At 45.2% G+C, this 21,129-nt stretch overlaps 1 protein-coding gene across 1 annotated transcript in view; it reads left to right on the forward strand.

The window, feature by feature from the left end:
- Positions 1 to 9,808: 9,808 nt before the first annotated feature.
- The window catches only part of LOC309601731 (mitogen-activated protein kinase kinase kinase 1-like), a gene marked incomplete at both ends in the record, with an annotated part of 72,599 nt that continues 61,278 nt past the window's right edge, over positions 9,809 to 21,129 (forward strand). Inside the window, 2 exons of the mRNA XM_082334895.1 lie at positions 9,809 to 9,964; positions 10,975 to 11,774. Of these exons, the coding sequence (XP_082191021.1) occupies positions 9,809 to 9,964; positions 10,975 to 11,774 (956 nt within the window). The remainder of the gene's footprint in view (positions 9,965 to 10,974; positions 11,775 to 21,129) is intronic.

The raw sequence follows: 21,129 nt of genomic DNA on the forward strand, positions 1-21,129 counted from the left end.
TGTTGCAATTATGTGTAAGTAAGTGCTTTCACTGAACTAAAAGCAAATAAATCTGAGTTCTCTGCGAAAAAGGAGAAGGAATATATATTGTCACCATTCATAGAAAACATGGGGAGTTAGAATATGCAAAGGAATTTGGGAATAACTCAGAAAGTTTTGCTTTTAGGAACTTAAAAATAAGAGGAGGTGCTATTTTCTTTATTTAGCTTCTTCACCCCACATTTTATTTTTACATTTGGTATCTCTCCATACTTAAAATATACATGGGTATGATCCACAGGGTGCAAGAAGTTATTAGAAAGGGGCCTGCAGTAGTTCTTACTGTAGACTGAAAGGTATGTTACCGCCCTAAGAAGGATCCTTTGTTCTGGTTAAACAGAGCAAACAAATAGCTATAATCTCAAGACTTCTGTGCCTAATATGTAAATATGTCAATACACATTCTTATCTTGGATAGAAATTAAAAGATTGTTCTTTTCAACATAAAGCAGACAGTTCATGCAGCTTTATGATTAAGATGTTAGAGACTACCTAATGAAAGTATAATGAAATTGGTGTTAACTTTTGTAAATAAAATCACCTCCAAGAGAAAGAAATCCAAGAGAAAATAGTGACATGTATTTTTGAAGTGATCTGACTTGCACTGTTAGTACTGTGCACAAACTCAATTAAGGCACCGTCCTCGAAAAGCAGTTACGCAACTCAGAGGAAGTGGTTTGAGTGGTCAATACTTCCAACAGTAAGTGGTCATTTAGGCTCTTGAGACTTGCAAGCCTTTGTTCAAAACATGAAAAGTTTTGGCTTAAACCACAAAGAATGAGGAAAATAGATAGGCAATCAGTCAAAATAAATTATGTAACCTACCTTGGCAAGCATTAAATTAATGCCCCCCCCCCAAATCCACACAAACGTTATCTATCAATCAAGGTCGTTCTTTGCTTCTCAAGTCCTTTCATAGAGAAAACACGTAGAGCATGTGAAGTCAGTTCAGTTTTGTATCCTGGGAATGTTTTTAGGTTACATCAGCAGGATGAAATGAAATCATAAAAAAAAATTGCAAAATATAAACCAAATCTATTAGAGAAGCAGCATATATATGTTATACATATATTTATAGTATATACATGTATTTATATTACATGAAAATTAACTTTGCAGATGTCAAAGATGATAAAACATCTATTTTCTGTGATTTCAGTATCGAAGAGAAGGAATGTAAGTATGCAGAAATCAGAGGATTTATTTACTGATGATTTATTGATAGGTGAGATTCATTAATCTCTACAAACTTCATAAAAAAAGTAAATGAACTGGGTGTAGCAAAGGAAGCTATGATATAGAGCAGCAAGAGCCCTATGAATGATAAATAAACTCCAGGAGTAGCAACCAAGTTCAAGAAGTAGGTTTATACTGTGGAATAGATAGAATATTTATTGAATTATCTTTTTATCAGTAAATTAGATCTCAAGACAGGTAACAAATTTGTTTTGCAAAGATATATTTTATTTCATTGTGTTTCTTTTCAAGCCAGATGCTCATGCAATATAAAGGCAAGATGTTTGGTTTTAATACCAACCAAATGGTACCACTGAAAAGTTACTTTCCTCAGAATTCTCTGCTGCAACCTTTCTTCTTCCAGAAACTGCCTGGGAAATGTTTTTCATAGAATCATAGAATTGTTTAGGTTGGAAAAGACCCTTAAGATCATCAAGTCCAACCATTAACCCAGCACTGCCAAGTCCACCACTAAACCATGTCCTCGAGCACCACATCTACACATCTTTTAAATACCTCCAGGGATGGGGACTCAACCACTGCCCTGGGCAGCCTGTTCCAGTGCCTGACTACCCTTTCGGTGAAGAAGTTTTTCCTAATATCCAACCTAAACTTCCCCTGGTGCAGCTTGAGGCCGTTTCCTCTTGTCCTATCGCTTGTTACTAGGGAGAAGAGACCGACCCCCACCTCGCTACAACCTCCTGTCAGGTAGTTGTAGAGAGCAATAAGGTCTCCCCTCAGCCTCCTCTTCTCCAGGCTAAACAACCCCAGCTCCCTCAGCTGCTCCTCATAAGACTTGTTCTCCAGACCCTTCACCAGCTTCGTTGCCCATCACACGCTCCAACAACTCCATGGCCTTCTTGAAGTGAGGGGCCCAAAACTGAACACAGGACTCGAGGTGCGGCCTCACCAGTGCCGAGTACAGGGGCACTATCACCTCCCCAGTCCTGCTGGCCACACTATTCCTGATACAAGCCAGGATGCCATTGGCCCTCTTGGCCACCTGAGCACACTGCTGGCTCATGTTCAGGTGGCTGTCAACCAACACCCCCAGGTCCTTCCACCCATCTTGGTGTCATCTGCAAACTTACTGAGGGTGCACTCCATCCCCTCATCCAGATCATCAAAGAAGATGTTGAACAGGACCGGCCCCAACACTGAGCCCTGGGGAACACCACTCGTGACTGGCCGCCAACTGGATTTGACTCCATTCACCACCACTCTCTGGGCTCGGCCATCCAGCCAGTTTTTAACCCAGCGCTGAGTGCACCCATCCAAGCCATGAGCAGCCAGCTTCTCCAGGAGAATGCTGTGGGAGACAGTGTTAAAGGCCTTACTGAAGTCCAAGTAGACAACATCCACAGCCTTCCCCTCATCCACTAAGTGGGTCACCTTGTCATAGAAGGAGACCAGGTTGGTCAAGCAGGACCTTCCCTTCCTGAGCCCATGCTGGCTGGGCCTGATCCCCTGGTTGTCCCACACGTGCCGCGTGATGGCACTCAGGATGATCTGCTCCATGACCTTCCCCAGCACTGAGGTCAGGCTGACAGGCCTGTAGTTCCCCGGATCCTCCTTCCGACCCTTCTTGTAGATAGGCGTCACATTTGCTACCCTCCAGTCAGCTGGGACCTCCCCGGTTAGCCAGCACTGCTGATAAAGGATTGAAAGTGGCTTGGTGAGCGCTTCCGCCAGCTCCCTCAGTACCCTTGGGTGGATCCCATCTGGCCCCATAGATTTCTGTGTGTCTACGTGGTGTAACAGGTCGCTAACCATTTCCCCTTGGATTATGGGGGCTTCATTCTGCTCCCCAGCCCTGTCTTCCAGCTCAGGGGGCTGGGTACTCTGAGAACAACTGGTCTGACTATTAAAGACTGAGGCAAAGAAGGCATTAAGTACCTCAGCCTTTTCCTCAGCCTTTGTGGCGATGTTTCCCTCCGCATCCAACAAAGGAGGGAGATTCTCCTTGGCCCTCCTTTTGTTCCTGATATATTTGTAAAAATATTTTTTGTTATCTCTTTTCTTTTATGTTCTTTTTGTTATCTGCAGTGGCCAGTTTAAGTTCTAGCTGGGGCTTTTGCCTTTCTAATTTTCTCCCTGCATAACCTAACAATATCCTTGTAGTCTTCCTGAGTTGCCTGCCCCTTCTTCCAAACATGGTAAACTCTGTTTTTTTGGGGTTTTTTTGTTGGTGTGGGGGTTTTTTTGTGTGTGTTTCTTCCCCTTCCACCCCGAGTCCCAGAAAAACCTCCCTGTTCAGCCAGGCCGGTGGTCTTCCCCGCCTGCTCGTCTTTTGGCACATGGGGATGGCCTGCTCCTGCGCCTTTAAGGCTTCCTTCTTGAAAAATGTCCAACCTTCCTGGACTCCTTTGCCCTTCAGGACTGCCTCCCAAGGGACTCTCTCAACCAGACTCCTAAACAGGCCAAAGGCTGCCTTTCTAAAGTCCAGGGTAGCGGTTTTGCTGACCCCCCTCCTTACCTCTCCTAGAATTGAAAACTCCATCATTTCATGATTGCTGTGCCCAAGACAGCCTCCGACCACCACATCGCCCACCAGGCCTTCTCTGTTCATAAACAGCAGGTCCAGCGGGGCACCTCCCCTGGTTGGCTCGCTTACCAGCTGCGTCAGGAAGTTATCATCTCCCACACACTCCAGGAACCTCCGAGGCTGCTTTCTCTCTGCTGTGTTGTATTTCCAGCAGATATCTGGTAAGTTGAAGTCTCCCACGAGAACAAGGGCTAGGGATTGTGAGACTTCTCCCAGCTGCTTATGGAATATTTGATCTGCCTCTTCATCCTGGTTGGGTGGTCTACAACAGACTCCCACCACGATATCTGCCTTGTTGGCGTTCCCCCTGATTCTTACCCATAAACACTCAAGCCTATCGTCAGCATCATTAAGCTCTAGACAATCAGAACACTGCCTAACATAGAGGGCTATCGCACCGCCTCTCCTTCCTTGCCTATCCCTTCTGATGAGTTTATAGCCATCCATTGCAGCCCTGCAGTTGTGCGAGTCATCCCACCGTGTTTCTGTTTTTAGGACTCGTGGGCTCTTATTACATGTACTTATGCATGCACAGAAGAGAAAACTGTTGAAGCAATACAATGTTGAAAACATGTTGTCTCAGGATAGGCAAATGCCTACTACTCATGTCCAGATCATCTGGCTTTGGAGGATGTTCAGTTTAGATGGTAGCTTGGGACACTGTGATTAAATGGCTTTGGAAACACCATTCTCATGGACTGTCACTGGTACACAAGCAATAAAGTAGTGTTGGACCTACTGTAATTGCTGGAGGGAATAATTTATATTTAAGAGCTTAGGAAAAATATGATGTGGACTTTTCTAAAAAGGTGGGTATAATAAAGATCTAGCTGTTTGGACATAAAAGATCCCATAACTGTTTTTAAGATCTGTGGACTCCTTGCCATCATTACAGCAAAAAGCTATTTGATTTGCTTCTGTCATGGTGCCAGAAAACTGACAGTCTTGGCATAAAGGGATCACATGATGTACTAGGCACTAATGTTGCTGCTGAGTTTTCTTATTCTCTCTGACAACTGTGAGGGCCTTGGCAGGGTGTGCCTGCTGTATTTAAGAAGGGGAACAGCACTGCCACCACTGCTAGCCATCATGAATGAAACCATACAGACAATATTACTAGAGGGGCAGGGTGGGATGAATAGAAATAAAAAGGAGGGAGAGAATGTGTCAGTCAGGATGCCATTACTGCACCCAGAAATGATTATTCAGATATGCACTGGCTCTGGAGAAAGCAAGAAGGGTACTCTTTGGAGGGCTTTCTTGCCAGTTCTTTGCTCATCTGGTGATTATTTAGGGAGGCAGTTATCCAGAGGTAGCTGTCAAACTGTGTCCCTCTTGTCTGCTCCTCTTCTACAGGATCCTCATACAGCTTGTGTGTTATGTGCTGAATATACCCATCACGTGAGACTGTTGGTTCACAGCCCACAGCCATGCTGAGACACGCCAACAAGACTTGGCCTCATTTTTGTGTTTGGTGATGGTTGGATGTTTATGCTGTTGTCATGTTACTGTCCTCTAATAAGTGCAGTTTATTTTTGGCACTGCATGATTCTGCTGCTGGCAGAAGAAGGATGACAGAGAAGCAGGCAGAGGAAAAGAATAACTGTGGGGTCCTCTTCGGTGGGAGTGAGGAAGTGGTCCTTCTTCCATCGTGACCCTTCACGTTCCCTTTCAGGAGGTTGCTATATTGTCCTTAGAGACAAAAATAAGAGTGAAACTCTTGCATCTGTTCCCTTGTAATTTGGAAATCTATAGCTTCCAGTGGAGAAAAGCTTCCACAGTTTATTAACAGCTGCGCTCATTCCCCATGCCTTTGTCTCACAGAACAGAAGGAATAATAAGCGCCTATGCTGAAAGAGACGTAACAACCAGTGGTAGAGCAGTAAAGGGAAACTAAGCTATTGCTAGTCTCCTGAGTCTGAAATGGTACAGTTGCTTTCTCCTGGAGAGGGAACTGATAATGGTGCTTACAATAGATGTAACTGCTGATCTGGGTGAGAGCTATGTTGTCAATTTAGTAGTCTGGAAGAATATAAGAAAAAGAGCTGATGGCTGCAATAATTTTGGTAGCTCTTCCCAAGTGATGTATGAGAAGAGGCTTAACAGGTCTTGCTCACTTCATTACTGTACTTCTTTTGAGCAAGGGATCACCTAGAAACTCAATAATATTAAATCCCTCAGCCTTTTGTCAGGCTTGAGGTAGGTAAATATATTTGTTACCCTGTTACAGTTGGGAAAAATTGAGCCACGAAAGGATAGTGACTTATTCGAGGTCAGAAAAATCCTCTATAGCACAGCCAGGAAGAATATCCAAATTAGACGTCAAATTATTGATATTTTAAAAACTATCTGAGGTCACAAATTGAACTGATTTTAGTAGTTAATGCAAGATGTACAAACTAGTGACAAAAAAAGTCAAGGCAGCAGATAGACTTCTGCTGTACAAGGACTGCAATCTAGCTTGCTGATTTCGTCGATCCTTGCCTGTCTTTCATACTTAAATTGCAAACTCTTTGGGAACAGATCCCCTTTTTACTTTGGACCATATGGTGGATAGACCAAAAGGTTCCCCAGTTCATGAACAGATGCTACAGGAAGAAAATCAATAACTGTGACGAATGTGACTAGATGGTACAGGGCTGTTAGAAGAAACATCAGTATTAGTTCTTAAAAAGAAACAGAGAACTATGATTACGTGCTTTAGCAGAAAAAGGAGGCTTTACGTACAGCTCTTCTCCTATATAATGTGTCTGAAACCTAGGTCAAGATGTAATCTTAAGTTTTGTGGATCCAAAATACATTTTTTAACAGGAGTTCAGTTCTGTGTGAACTGAAACGTGAGGGAAGAAATCTTTAAACACATTTTCCATGGAAATCAATGCTGAAATTAATGGGCAAACCAGTAAGAAAAATACTTAAATAATAGTAAGACTAGACATTCCCAGTGTCTGAACTAAACCCAGAGACTTCCCTGTAACAGATTCTGGTTTTACCTGGCTTTCTCTCTCCTGAAAAGTGATATAGGATCCTGATTATCTGAGGTGGAATTGCTTCTAAAAGGCACACCTGTTATGCTACAAAGTAAGAACTGAGCATCAGCAAGATGGCAAAGCATTTCTATAGGCAACAGAGATGCCAGCAGATTCACAGCAGGTCCTAGGAAACAAGAATGAAAAGGACCTCAGACTCTGTGTCCTCATTTAGTTGCTTGACTTCTCCATTACACAGAGGAGTAAACAGGAAAGGATTATGGCTTAGGAGCAGGTTTGCTTTCCCTTTCTCACAATGGAAAGAATGAATGGAAGATCAAGGTGGGGATAAGTCTTTCTACACAGAAGAACAAGGCAGGGAGAATCTAGTTTGTATACAGTATTAAAGCACTTTTTGCATGTTTAGTGAAGAACAGAAGCTATGGACTGTGTGTGCTGGTTTTGGCTGGGATAGAGTTAATTTTCTTCATAGCAGCTAGTATGGGGCTATGTTTTGGATTTGTGCTGAAAACAGTCTTGGTAACACAGGGATGTTTTAGTTGTTGCTGAGCAGCGCTTACACAGAGTCAAGGCCTTTACTGCTTCTCACACCACCCCACCAGCGAGTAGGCTGGGGGTGCACAAGGAGTTGGGAGGGGACACAGCTGGGACAGATGACCTCAACTGACCAAAGGGATATCCCATACCATATGACGTCATGATCAGTATATAAAGCTGGGGGAAGAAGAAGGAAGGAGGAGACGTTCGGAGTGATGGTGTTTGTCTTCCTAAGTAACTGTTATGCATGATGGAGCCCTGCTTTTCTGGAAATGGCTCTAAACACCTGCCTGCCGATGGGAAGTAGCGAATGAATTCCTTAGTTTGCTTTGCTTGCGTGCACAGCTTTTGCTTTCCCTATTAAACTGTTCTTATCTCAACCCATGAATTTTCTCACTTTTACCTTTCTGATTCTCTCCCCCATCCCACCGGAGGGGAGTGAGCGAGCGGCTGTGTGGTGCTTAGTTGTTGGCTGGGGTTAAACCACGACACTGTGTTATCATCTCTCATATTTATTCTGTTTGTGGATGATGATGCCTATGTTATATATTCAGAGTCACTGCAGATTCCTATCTCTAGCATGTTGAAAATTGTTGGTTATTCATGATACTGTTACAGGTTTTGTGCAACAAGGAAACTCCTTGGCTTGCAAAAACTTAGTGTGTTTCCAAACAGAACTTTCTTTGTGTACAACAGCTGATGTTCCAAATGTTGCATGATGCTAATTTGAGGCCAAAGGCTTCTGTTTCATAAGAAACCCTGGGTGCCACTACTTATGACTTAGAGGAAACAGGCTCACTGAAAACTGCAAAAAGTCTCATGTTACCCTTCAGAGCTGCATTTTAAATTGGCCCATTGGAACTCAGCAGTTTGATAGACTGAGAAAGAATATGTGCAAGAGATAACTCAGTATCTTTCTGAGTTTTTCAGTAAGTTTTATGCTTTTTACAATTAGGTCAACTCATATTGATTAAGTGCAAAAGGATTTTTAAGAGCAGATCACAAGAAAACACAGGCGTCAGTCAGCATGTTCAATTAATGATTTCAGAATTTAGTGCTTCTAGTAGAGCCTCTACTATACAGTGTCTCTGTACTGTTCATAAATCTATGTTGCATACAGGCATTGCATTACCTAGTGTTCTGGAGTGAGGCACGGCAGGTGTTTTCTCATTTGCTGCTGTACTCCCCTGGTCAAGGCAGAGTGGAGAAACATCCATTTGAAACAATAGGTTGAATATAAGGATCATAGGCAAAATGTAATTTATTAGTTGGATTTCAGCCAATAATCAGGGGATAAACAGCCCTTATAAGGCATGCCATGTATTCTTTAATGACTAAATAGTGAGGTTTTTCCACTTTCCATCTTATCCAAAAAGTAACTCAAAACCTTGATAGTGCCGGCCTTACTCAAACAGCAAAGTCGTGCCTTAACAGGGATGGTGACAGCACTTGTCTGTGCTTAATTATTTCTTACACTGGTGCCTCCCGCTGTCCCTGGATTTCATGTTTTGCCCTGTTCTTAGCTGCTTTCCAGAAATCATTTCACCTCAGTGCACATGCACATTCCTCAGCACCCCATTGCCACTCTGACATTTTGCTTCAAATTTCCCAAGTTTCCCTCTCCTTTAAGCCTTGTTGGAGCCTTGGCACTCTGGGAGAGGTGCCCCCTAGGACTCTGTCAGACCGAAAGGACGTGTATGCACTCTTATTTCCAAGATTTAGTTTTATTAGAGATTTGTTCTTTTTCTTCTCTGTATCCTTTTCTAACCAATTGCTATTCAAAGCTGTATTCCTTCTCCATGTGACAAGTGTTTAGTAAATTCCTAAAGTTGTTTTTTTTTTCTGTTCAGAATACTTTAAAAGCATAAGGGTTTTTTCTGTGTATGGGATTTTATGGCAGAGAGGAATATTTGAAAAGGTATAATTGTGCAGTTTGTTTTTGGTTTTGTTTTTTTTTTTTTTTCTATTGAAGACTAGATGATCCTGTGTACATGCAGGTTACACTGCCAACAACTGGTAATAATTTGAGTTCATTTCAACCATCTGCTTCAGAATTTGCATGCAGCTAATCTCATCCCACTTCTACAAAACACATACTTTTTCTCTGTTCTTCCCTGCATTTAGTAACATCCTCACTTTGACAATAAGGCTTGGTTTAGGAATCTTCCAGAAAACTGTCCCTAATTTACTACATAGTTGAGGCTTTAAATAAGAGAAGTGTCAAATACTGCATTTATGAAATTCAGAATTAATTTATCTTTAAATGTACATCCCTGAGTTGCACATTACAAGAGGATATTTAGATGACCTGCTTATCCCAAAGGTACCCTACTTACAAGATGACAATGAACGCAACTGACTTTCTCACAGCATCCTTCACTGAAAAACATTCATAAGGGTAGTTAGAACATGGCATCTTAACAGACCATTTAAGTGATTCACTTAGTGTGACCTTGAGGCCATGTGCATACTGATACTATTCTGCAATTATATGGAGTACCATTTGAAACGGTCTCCTCAAGCTTTTGCTCTTGCAAGTCTAGAGGAAAAGAACTCTTCTAATCTGCTTGTCATATCCTTCAGCAAAGACTCTACATTTAGGTTAGCATATGATCACGTATGTAAGACAAGAAAGAATCTGCTTCTGTTAGGAGGCACTTTTCATCCAACTAGCGCTTCAGATCAAAGCAGCAATCCCAGCAAAGTGACCATACTAAAAATCATTGTCAAGATGCTTAGCTAATGTTACACCTGGGGGATACACAACAAATTCTGAGAAATAAGCTTAAGATATTCAACTAAAAAAAAGTGCTTTGAACTGTGTGACTTCTACTGTATCAAAAATCACACCAACCTGAAAACAACCTGGTATGCATAGCGACATTCAGTTTTTCTTTTCTTGTCTCAGATTAAATCAGCATTCAAACAGGTAGACTTGTTTAATGGCAGCAAAACAGCACCTCTCTGACAACAATGTATGCCTTTCTGTTCTTGCAAAATTTTAAGTCCCTTCTCCACAGCTCAGAGGTTGAAAGCAAAACCACCCAATTGTGGTCGAGTGGAAATCTAGACCAAGAGTAAATTTTACTTGGACCTCCCCAAGGTTCTGGTCATGTGATGTCTCCTACCTTTCTTCTCTCTCTCCCAGTCTCTTGGGAAAAAGCCACAGCGGTAGGTATATGTGGCAGGCTATAATCTAAACTAGATGTGCATATATATGCACACATGGAAATGGGTGTACTCTGACAAGACATTAATGCTTCCAAGTAGTTACAGACATGGAAAAGTATCAGAGGACAGGTGAAGCAGCACCTGCCAACTCAGAGAAGGACACGTGAAGGCTGCAAACAAGGATGTGCATTGAATTACGTACTAATCCCAGAGACGAATGAGCAGGTAAGCTTGGGCGCAGCAGCGATTTCCCAGCGGTTCACTGCAGCACAGGAAGGCACCGCAGGCATTTTGCTCCTTCCTCACCTCTCGGCTGGCACCCAGGGAGGACATCGCCTGGGGAAGTTTTGGGAGTGCTAGGGAGAGAGAGCACACAGACAGGGTGTTGTGAGCTGGGGCGCGGCGCCACCAGGAGCCGGCACGTTTCGGGAAGGGCTTTCCCGCGCTGCCCCACAGCGCCGGCTCCTCACAGAGCGGCGGCTGGCCCACGCCTCGAGGCCGCAGGAGCACCCACCGCTCTCCTGCACATGGGAAGGTCCGCGTGGGGACGGGGACACCCTCCCCATCCAACACCTCCGCCAGCTCTCAGGCCAGACCCTACCCCTGACGAGCGAGCGCGACACCAACACCTGTGCGGGGGCGGGACGCCGCCGCGGGCCGCTGCACCTACAGGCGGCCGCCCCGCCCCGCCTGCTGCCACCAATCCGCGCCCGCTGCCCGCCTCCCACCCCCTCCCTACGCCGTTTCCGTAGTGGGTCGAGTACTAGCTTCCCCCGAGCCTTCGGAGCCCTATGTGATCTGCTAGAGAAAATGGCGGCGGTGGGGAATCGCACTTCGTCGTCGGGATTATCCTCGGGTAGTAGTGCGGAGGTGGCCGCTGCCGGGAGCCTGAAGGGCGGCGCGGGGAGCGTCGCCGGGAGCGGTGGGGGGTTTCTGCGGGAGGCGGGCGGCGGCGGCTGCCGGGAGCAGCGTTCTGACTGGAGACGGAAGCAGCTGCGCAAAGTGCGGAGTGTGGAGCTGGACCGGCTGCCTGAGGCGCCTCTTTTCCTTACCGCCGCCTCCTCGTCCTCCTCCTCTTCGCTGGAGCCTCCCGAGACGCTGCTGCTTCGCTACCTGCCTGGGCCGCGCTCCAGCCCCGCCAGCCCGGCTGCCTCCCCCAGCCGCTGCGCCGAGTTCCTGGAGCCGCTGCCGGCGGGGAGTCTGGCGGGGACCGAGCCCGCTGCGGAGCGGAGGATGGAGCCGTCTCCCCCCACGAGGTGAGGGGGAGGTGGGGGGGAGGGGACGACAGTGGAGGCGGCGGGGCTGTTCCCGTGGGGAGGGCTCGGGCGCCCCGTTTCCACTCCCCCGCGGGCGCCCGGCTGCCGCCTGGCCAAGAGCGGATGCGGGGGTGGCGGGAGCTGCCCGCGGATTACAGGGCTGGGGCGCGGCGGGCAGCCCTCGTCCGCCGTCTTCTCCTGGGGCGCGGAGGTACCTGGTGCGTGCTTGAGGGAGGGGTGGCCGCCGGGCTGCCCCGCGGGCCGCCCGCAGCTGTCAGCGGTGCGGGGCTGCGCGGGGCCCAGCAGCCGGCGCCGGAGCAGCGGGTCGGGGCGGCGCGTCCCGGCGCCGTGGGCGTAGCTGCGCGGGAGCCGAGCCGTGTGGGGGAGTGTTTCTGCGTTTAACTTCTGCCGGAGTTCCAAAAGACTTTGAAGTTTGAGTTTGTGGTGGTGGCGGGGACCGAGGTCGGATGTGTCAGCCTTTGGATCTCGGTGCGAGTGGAGCCCGTTAACTCTTCTGCAGCTCTGTCGCCTCGGTGCCAGAGCAGGGCGCGAGGGTGCGGCGTGGTTCAAGCGGGCAGCTGTGCTTTTGCTTCGGGTGCTCACTGAGTACCTAACTGCTTTCTGCACTTTCCTAGCAGTTTGCTGCACGAAATTGAGTAATTTTATTTTTTTCTTTAAAAAAAAAAAAAAAAAAAAGGACTTCTCTGAAGTCTAATTCTAACTTGCAGCATCGTGGTATTGTGTATTTCTTTGATTTTTTTTTCTTTGATTTTCTTTTTTGATTTTTTTTTTAGTAAGGGGGGGGAAGGAAGGCTTTCAAACATAAACGTCCTTTCTCTTTTTCAGAGAGAAAGTAATTTTGTAGTGGTTCAGTCTAGGTGATACATTTGAGTGGTTTCATTTAGTGCCCTTGTGTTTGTAGTCCTTGTTTGCTTTCCGTGTGTTTTATTTGATAAGTCCAATTTCTTGAGGTTTTATAGGCATAGTATGAGCAGTTCTATTTGATATATGTAGAAGTATTCAGGGTGAAAGTGAACATGTCCATGGTGAAGCAGTTTAAGTACTTCAGAGCGCATTTCAGCTTTAATATGTACTTGCTAGGTCAAACTGGTATGTGTGTGGGAAGGCACTGCAGTAGTGATGGTGTAATTTTGATGTGAAGTTGATAATTTCGTATGGATTTCTTGTAAGGTTTTATATGATAGGGACTGTGTAGTTTAAGGATGTAGTATTAACATCAAAAAACCTATTTTAGTGCTGCCTTACAGTTTGCCTGGCTAATTATTTAAACCTCATAAGAAATCTAGTTCCAGTTTGAACAGATGGCTTGTGTATTATTTTTAGTTGTGTCTTATAGAACCATAGAATCGTCAAGGTTGGAAAAGACCCTTAAGATCATTGAGTCCAACCGTTAACCTATCACTGCCAAGTCCATCTATACCATGTCTTCGAGCACCACATCTATCCGTTCTTTAAATACCTCCAGGGATGGAGACTCAACCAACTTCCCTGGGCAGCCTGTTCCAATGCTTGACCACCCTCTCAGTGAAGAAGTTTTTCCTAATATTTAACCTAAACCTCCCCTGACATAGCTTGAGGCCGTTTCCTTTTCTCCTGTCACTTGTTACTAGGGAGAAGAGACCGACCCCCACCTCACTACAGCCTCCTTTCAGGTAGCTGTAGAGAGCAATAAGGTCTCCCCTCAGCCTCCTCTTCTCCAGACTAAACAACCCCAGCTCCCTCAGCCGCTCCTCATAAGACTTGTGCTCTAGACCCTTCACCAGCTTCGTTGCCCTTCTCTGGACACGCTCCAGCACCTCGATGTCCTTCTTGTAGTGAGGGGCCCAAAACTGAACACAGTACTCGAGGTACGGCCTCACCAGTGCTGAGTACAGGGGCACTATCACCGCCCTTATGGCAGTTAACCTTCAAGGATATTTTTTTAAAGGTTGACTTATCTTGGGACTACCATAATAAAAACTGGTTTATAGACCAATGTCCTGTTTATATGAATTTTCAGCAAGTCTGATGGATTTTGGTCTATTTCTAGGGCAGTGTAAAAATACTTGATATCATGTGGTCCTAACATATAAGAAATGCTTCTGTACTTAAAGAAGGATTAGTGGGAAATCTTAAATGTTTCAGGAGGGGGGGGGGGGAAAAAGTATGAATTTTAGCAAGTATCTTGGGCTTTTTTTATGACTCTTAGCACTACTTTTGTCTCTTGAGTCGGGAATTTATAATGTCTTGTATCTCGTAATACAATTGTATCCAGTTTCATGGCTTTCAAGGAAAATAGAGTCAGTGTCAGAACATGTTTATTACCAGGAGACTTTGAGTTGTTTTAATAAGTGGGAGTTACGCTTGATATTAGAGGTACAGGAAGGTCAATGTATGTTGCATTGATGCTGAAACATTGAGTCCATCTGTCGTGGTTTAACCCCAGCCAGCAACTATGCACCACACAGCCGCTCGCTCACTCCCCCCCGGTGGGGTGGGGGAGAAAATTGGAAGGGTGAAAGTCAGAAAAACTCGTGGGTTGAGATAAGAACAGTAATATTATATATAATAATTGAATAATAATTGAATAATTGAAGTAAAATGAAATAGAATAGTAGTAGTAGTAATAATAATATACAATAATAATATACAAAGCAAGTGATACATGACACAATTGCTCACCACCCACCGATGATGCCCAGCCCGTTCCCGAGCAGTGATTGCTTCCCCCCTGGCCAGCTTGCCCCAGTTTATATACTGAGCATGATGCCATATGGTATGGCATAGCCCTTTGGCCAGTCTGGGTCAGCTGTCCTGGCTGTGCCCCCTCCCAGCTTCTTGTGCACCTGGCAGAGCATGGGAAGCTGAAAAGTCCTTGACCAGTGTAAGCACTACTCAGCAACAACTAAAACATCAGTGTGTTATCAACATTATTCTCATACTAAATCCAAAACAGAGCACTCTACCAGCTACTAAGAAGAAAATTAACTCTATCCCAGCTGAAACCAAGACATCATCCTTGCTAGTCAGTCCCACAGCAGTAATGTCAGAGCAGCTGTGGATTTTTTCCTTTCACATGGACAGTTTTGCTTACTTTTAAGTGCCTGCATTTGGACAAGTCAGTGCTTTGAGTGTATGTATGAGTTAAAACCTTTCTCCCCAAATGCTCTCTCACATTTGACTAGGCATTTAGCATTTTCTATGATTTGTTTATATTCCAAGTGCTTTTCCCTTTAGTATTTTAGTGAGATAGTCTACTTTTCAACTGTATTCACGATAAATTTAAATACATGGCAGCATTAATAGTGATTTTTCTTCAGAAATACTCTACGTGAGCATTTATAGGATATCTCAGTAATTCTATTTACTGGTAACGCGACATACAGATGTTGGACAAAGTACTACTTTGTCAGGCCACATCAAGAATTTAAAACATCTTTCTGCCCTTATTGTAATATTAACTTGCTATAGCTGGAGGGAGATAAATTTGTATGTGAGTAGCAGTTAGCGTATTACAGATTAAATTTGTGCATGCAGCTGTTGCCCAGACACTTAAGAAGTGAACTGAAGGGCATAATCAAAATAATGTTATGTGGAGGTTTTCTATTCTGTTTTTAAATACAGTAGTTGTACTTTCCTGTAAGGCTATACTGTTTGTTAAAAGATACTGTACTTGCTCCAAAGTTGTCCTATCAGTCTCTGTTATTACAGTCACTTTCTTTTTAAATAGATTTTCTGTTTATGCTGGAAGACCTGCATGATCCTCAGAACGAAGCTGAGAAGGAAAACTGACTCTGCTGTTAAGTCCTAAATGTAAATATTACCTTTTTTTTTTCTTTAATCTCTCAAGCATTCTGCTTGTCAGTGCAGTAGAACAAATATTTTCACTAAAAGCTGTGAATGTTATAAGCTATCTTTTTATATTGCTGTAAGAGGAGGAGGGAGTTGTTTTACTAGGAAATGCAGCTTCAAGATAAAGCACTTCAGACCTTTTATCCCATGTCTATACTGACAGTATATTGATTTGGTTTATAGAAAAAGATCCTCACGGTGAGTTCAGTGATAACTGTAATATGATTTCTTGTAACTTGAGTTATAACTTCCAGTTTGAGGCAAATTTATGTAGGCAAAATGCACCTCTTTCTCTGCGACCTTAACCATGTTCTCTTAAAACATTCAAACCATTTAAGTGATGTTTTTTGTGTCTGAAATCGGTGTAGGTGACTTATTACATCCCTGAGTACAGAATTAGTTATACTTCTATAACCCTGTGTTTATAAAAATGAAAAGTGGGAAATGCTGCAATTAGTCTCCTCTGAATATAGTAACCATGTACTGTGTGACTTGGGTGAAAACTAAGTGTTTGAATTTGAAAATACATATGCTGTGCAGACTTGTCAGTTCAGCTGCAAGACAACCTTTGTAGATATTTATGCTATATTTTCTGCAATTGCTGTTTGCATTGATGTCTGCTAGAGATACCAAAGACACACTGTGAAACTGAAGTTTTGACTATATGTACAAGTGTACTACTAAAAGCTTGTCAGTTTTAGCTCTGCTTATCAATTTGTAGCACCTTTGGTGACTTTCAAAGGAGGGCATGAACATATTGAGAACACTGGACTGGGCAGTGGAGTGAGAACAGAGGGAGAGTAAGTACAGTGAAAGCACAGTGTGGCCAAGGTTTGACATGCTCTTTTTTTACTGAAATGATAATGTTCTCAGTTCACATTGTCAGAATGTAGCTAAGGTAAAAAATATAGCTTATTTACCTTGGCTAAGAATAGCTAAGGTAAAATATAATTTAATGTGTTTTAACCAAGTCCATAATGCTGGATATTTCTCACTGTCTGCTTAAATAAGCTGCCAAATTTTCTGCTTCCACTTTAAGCTGAATACTACTGTGAGAGAAGTTTCACCTCCTACCTCTTCTGTGCTCTGTGGCTTGAGAGTGTTTTTGGAAGAGGGTCATATTCTACCATGTCTGATTTTTATCGCTATTAGTTATTGCAAGTGGTAGGGTTCTGCTTAAATGATTTGATCTGGTATGGCAGGTTCTTTGTTCCTATGCAAAGTAAATAGATTGTAACTAACTAATCTGGAGCTTTCTGTCTCATTTGATTTAGTGATACTAAAGGTTAAGTCTTCACTGTCACTCAGTGGAGTCTAGGTACTGATCAGTGTGATACCTGTGTATAGATGTGTGCAATTGTGCCTTATTCAAAGCTCAAACATGTAGAGTACAAGATACTTTTGAAGATCAGTTTTTCCTTCTGTATGATGGATTCGAACTTCATGAGATTTTTTTTTTTTACTGTGCTAATGCATTTGTTGTTGTTTGAAGTTGGAGTAAAGGTAATGGTGCAGCTGTGCAGAAGTCTATCCCAGTGCAGGAGAGGAGGAGGTGGCAGTGGAAACAAGTGGCTGTGGGTGGGGTGACTGTGGGAATGCTTTTGCTGGCTTCCAGTATTGGTGAAACTTGGCTTAAGGTTGTATAAAGTAGAAATTATATGTTGCCACATAGCTGTTCTTTAAAAAAACTTGTAAAGCTAGTTTTTAGCAGCAGTGGTGATAAGAGAATGAATCTGGTCTGAGTTCTGGAGTTTCTAATGCTAATCTCTGTGTTCTTGGCAGATTCTCTGTGAAGACCCAAGGGTTGTCTTATTTTACTTTTTATCTGCTCTGCTCTCACTTAAAACGATAGAATTACAGTTCATTCTTTTGTTCGAGGCAAAATGGACAGAAAGCTTTTAAGAGGGCTTCATTACTTGTCTCTAGGTGACTAGGAGAATGTGGTTAAGTGGAAAGTTGCTTTCTGTTGCTTCCCTCCCTTTTTATCTTTACCTGGAAGCTGAGCGTGTTGCCTGTAGGACACTTCTGATTTCCTGTCTCACCACCCTGCAGAACTGGAGAATCCTGCTTGGTGGTGAATAGTCTTGATTATTTTTTTCCTATAAGATAGGTTTGTGGGTTTGGGACGTGTGTTTTGGCTTTTTAGGGTTTGTTTTTTTTTTTCACAGAATCATAGAATTGTCATGGTTGGAAAAGACCCTTAAGATCATTGAGTCCAACCGTTAACCTAACACTGCCAAGTCCATCTATACCATGTCCTCGAGCACCACATCTATCCATTGTTTAAATACCTCCAGGGATGGAGACTCAACCACTTCCCTGGGCAGTCTGTTCCAATGCTTGACCACCCTTTCGGTGAAGAAGTTTTTCCTAATATCCAACCTAAACTTCCCCTGGTGCAGCTTGAGGCCGTTTCCTCTCATCCTATCACTCATTACTAGGGAGAAGAGACCGACCCCCACCTCACTACAACCTCCTTTCAGGTAGTTGTAGAGAGCAATAAGGCCTCCCCTTAGCCTCCTCTTCTCCAGGCTAAACAACCCCAGCTCCCTCAGCCGATCCTCATAAGACTTGTGCTCTAGACCCTTCACCAGCTTCCTTGCCCTTCTCTGGCCACGCTCCAGCACCTCCATGTCCTTCTTGTTGTGAGGGGCCCAAAACTGAACACAGGACTCGAGGTGCGGCCTCACCAGTGCCGAGTACAGGGGCACTATCACCTCCCTGGTCCTGCTGGCCACACTATTCCTGATACAGGCCAGGATGCCATTGGCCCTCTTGGCCACCTGAGCACACTGCTGGCTCATGTTCAGGCAGCTGTCAACCAACACCCCCAGGTCCTTTTCTGCCAGGCAGCTCTCCAGCCACTCCTCCCCAAGCCTGTAGCATTGCATGGGGTTGTTGTGACCCAAGTGCAGGACCCGGCCCTTAGCCTTGTTGAATCTCATACAGTTGGCCCCGGCCCATCGATCCAGCCTGTCCAGGTCCCTCTGCAGGGCCTTCCTACCCTCCAGCAGATCAACACTTCCACCCAACTTGGTGTCATCTGCAAACTTACTGAGGGTGCACTCCATCCCCTCATCCAGATCATCAAAGAAGATGTTGAACAGGACCGGCCCCAACACTGAGCCCTGGGGAACACCACTCGTGACTGGCCGCCAACTGGATTTGACTCCATTCATAACCACTCTCTGGGCTCGGCCGTCCAGCCAGTTTTTAACCCAGCGCTGAGTGCACCCATCCAAGCCATGAGCAGCCAGCTTCCCTGGATCCTCCTTCCGACCCTTCTTGTAGAGGGGCGTCACGTTTGCTAACTTCCAGTCATCCGGGACCTCCCCGGTTGACCAGCACTGCTGATAAATGATGGAGAGTGGCTTGGCCAGCTCCTCTGCCAGCTCCCTCAGTATCCTCGGGTGGATCCCGTCTGGCCCCATGGACTTGTGCGCATCCAGGTGGAGGAGCAGGTCAGTGACTGCCACCTCTTCAACAACTGGGGCTTCATTCTGCATCCTATCTCCATCTCCCAACTCAGGGGCCTGAAAACCCTGAGGATGACTAGCTTGACTATTAAAGACTGAGGCAAAGAAGGCATTAAGTACCTCAGCCTTCTCCTCATCCTTCATGGCAAGGTTACCTTCTGCATCCAGCAAAGGAGGGAGATTCTCCCTGGCCCTCCTTTTGTCACTGATATATTTGTAAAAACATTTTTTGTTGTCTTTAACGGCAGTGTCCAGTTTAAGTTCCAGCTGGGCCTTCGCCTTTCTGATCTTCTCCCTGCATGTCCTCACAACATCCTTGTAGTCCTCCTGAGTCGCCTGCCCCTTCTTCCAAAGGCGGTAGGCTCTCCTTTTTTTCCTGAGTTCCAGCCAAAGCTCCCTGTTCAGCCAGGCCGGTCTTCTCCCCCGCCTGCTCGACTTGCGGCACATGGGGACGGCCTGCTCCTGCGCCTTTGAGACTTCCTCCTTGAATAACATCCAGCCTTCCTGGACTCCTTTGCCCTTCAGGACTGCCTCCCAAGGGACTCTCTCAACCAGACTCCTAAACAGGCCAAAGGCTGCCTTTCTAAAGTCCAGGGTAGCGGTTTTGCTGACCCCCCTCCTTACTTCTCCTAGAATTGAAAACTCCATCATTTCATGATTGCTGTGCCCAAGACAGCCTCCGACCACCACATCGCCCACCAGGCCTTCCCTGTTCGTAAACAGCAGGTCCAGCGGGGCACCTCCCCTGGTTGGCTCGCTTACCAGCTGCGTCAGGAAGTGATCTCCCACACACTCCAGGAACCTCCGAGACTGCTTCCTCTCTGCTGTGTTGTATTTCCAGCAGATATCTGGTAAATTGAAGTCTCCCACGAGAACAAGGGCTAGGGATTGTGAGACTTCAGCCAGCCACTTGTAGAATACTTCATCTGTTTCCTCGTCCTGGTTGGGTGGTCTGTAACAGACTCCCACCAGGATATCTGCTTTATTAGCCTTCCCCCCGATCTTTACCCATGAGCACTCAACCTTATCATTACTGTCGTTGAGCTCTAGACAGTCAGAACACTCCCTAACATACAGGGCTACCCCAGCACCTCTCCTTCCTAGCCTGTCCCTTCTAAAGAGCTTGTAGCCATCCATTGCAGCACTCCAGTTGTGTGAGTCATCCCACCGTGTTTCCGTGATGGCAACCACATCATAGTTTTCCTGCCGCGCAATGGCTTCCAGTTCCTCCTGCTTATTGCCCGTGCTGCGTGCATTGGTGTAAATGCACTTCAGTTGGGCTATAGATCTCTTCTCCAACACAGGCATGCCACCCCTAGGCTCATCCCTAGCAAGCCTGGTTTTATCCCTTTCCCCCTTCATATCTAGTTTAAAGCTCTCTCAATGAGGCCTGCTAACTCCTGGGCCAGGATCCTTTTCCCCCTTTGTGACAGGTGAACCCCATCTGTCTCCAGCAGGCCTGGTGCCATGTAAACTGCCCCATGGTTGAAAAACCCAAAATTCCACCGCTGGCACCAGCCTCTGAGCCACGTGTTGATGAGGTGGGTCTTCCTGTTCCTTTCCGTATGCCTCCAGGCTACTGATGGGATGGAGGAACACACTACCTGTGCTCCTGATCCTTCAAGTAATCACCCCAGTTCTCTGAAATCCCTTTTGATTGTCTTTGTACCTCTGTCGGCTACCTCATCGCTGCCAACCTGAACAACCAATAGTGGATAATAATCGGATGATTTTACCAGCCTAGGGAGCTTCCTAGTAATGTCTCTGACCTGGGCCCCAGGAAGGCAGCAGACTTCCCTATGGGATGGGTCTGGTTGTCATATTAGGCCCTCTGTTCCCCTCAGAAGGGAGTTGCCTATGACAATTACCCTTCTGTTTTTCTTACCGGTTGCTGTTGTAATGTTTGAGGCTGAATGGCTTACCTTAGTCAACCCCTTGGATGGATCTTTGCATCATCATTGTTTGTTCTCATCTCTCTTGTCCTAATATTCTAATTTGTAGTGGAATGGCTACTAATATACCTATTA

Source organism: Platalea leucorodia (genome assembly GCF_965183815.1).
Source record: "Platalea leucorodia genome assembly, chromosome: W".
Classification (NCBI taxonomy): Eukaryota; Metazoa; Chordata; class Aves; order Pelecaniformes; family Threskiornithidae; genus Platalea; species Platalea leucorodia.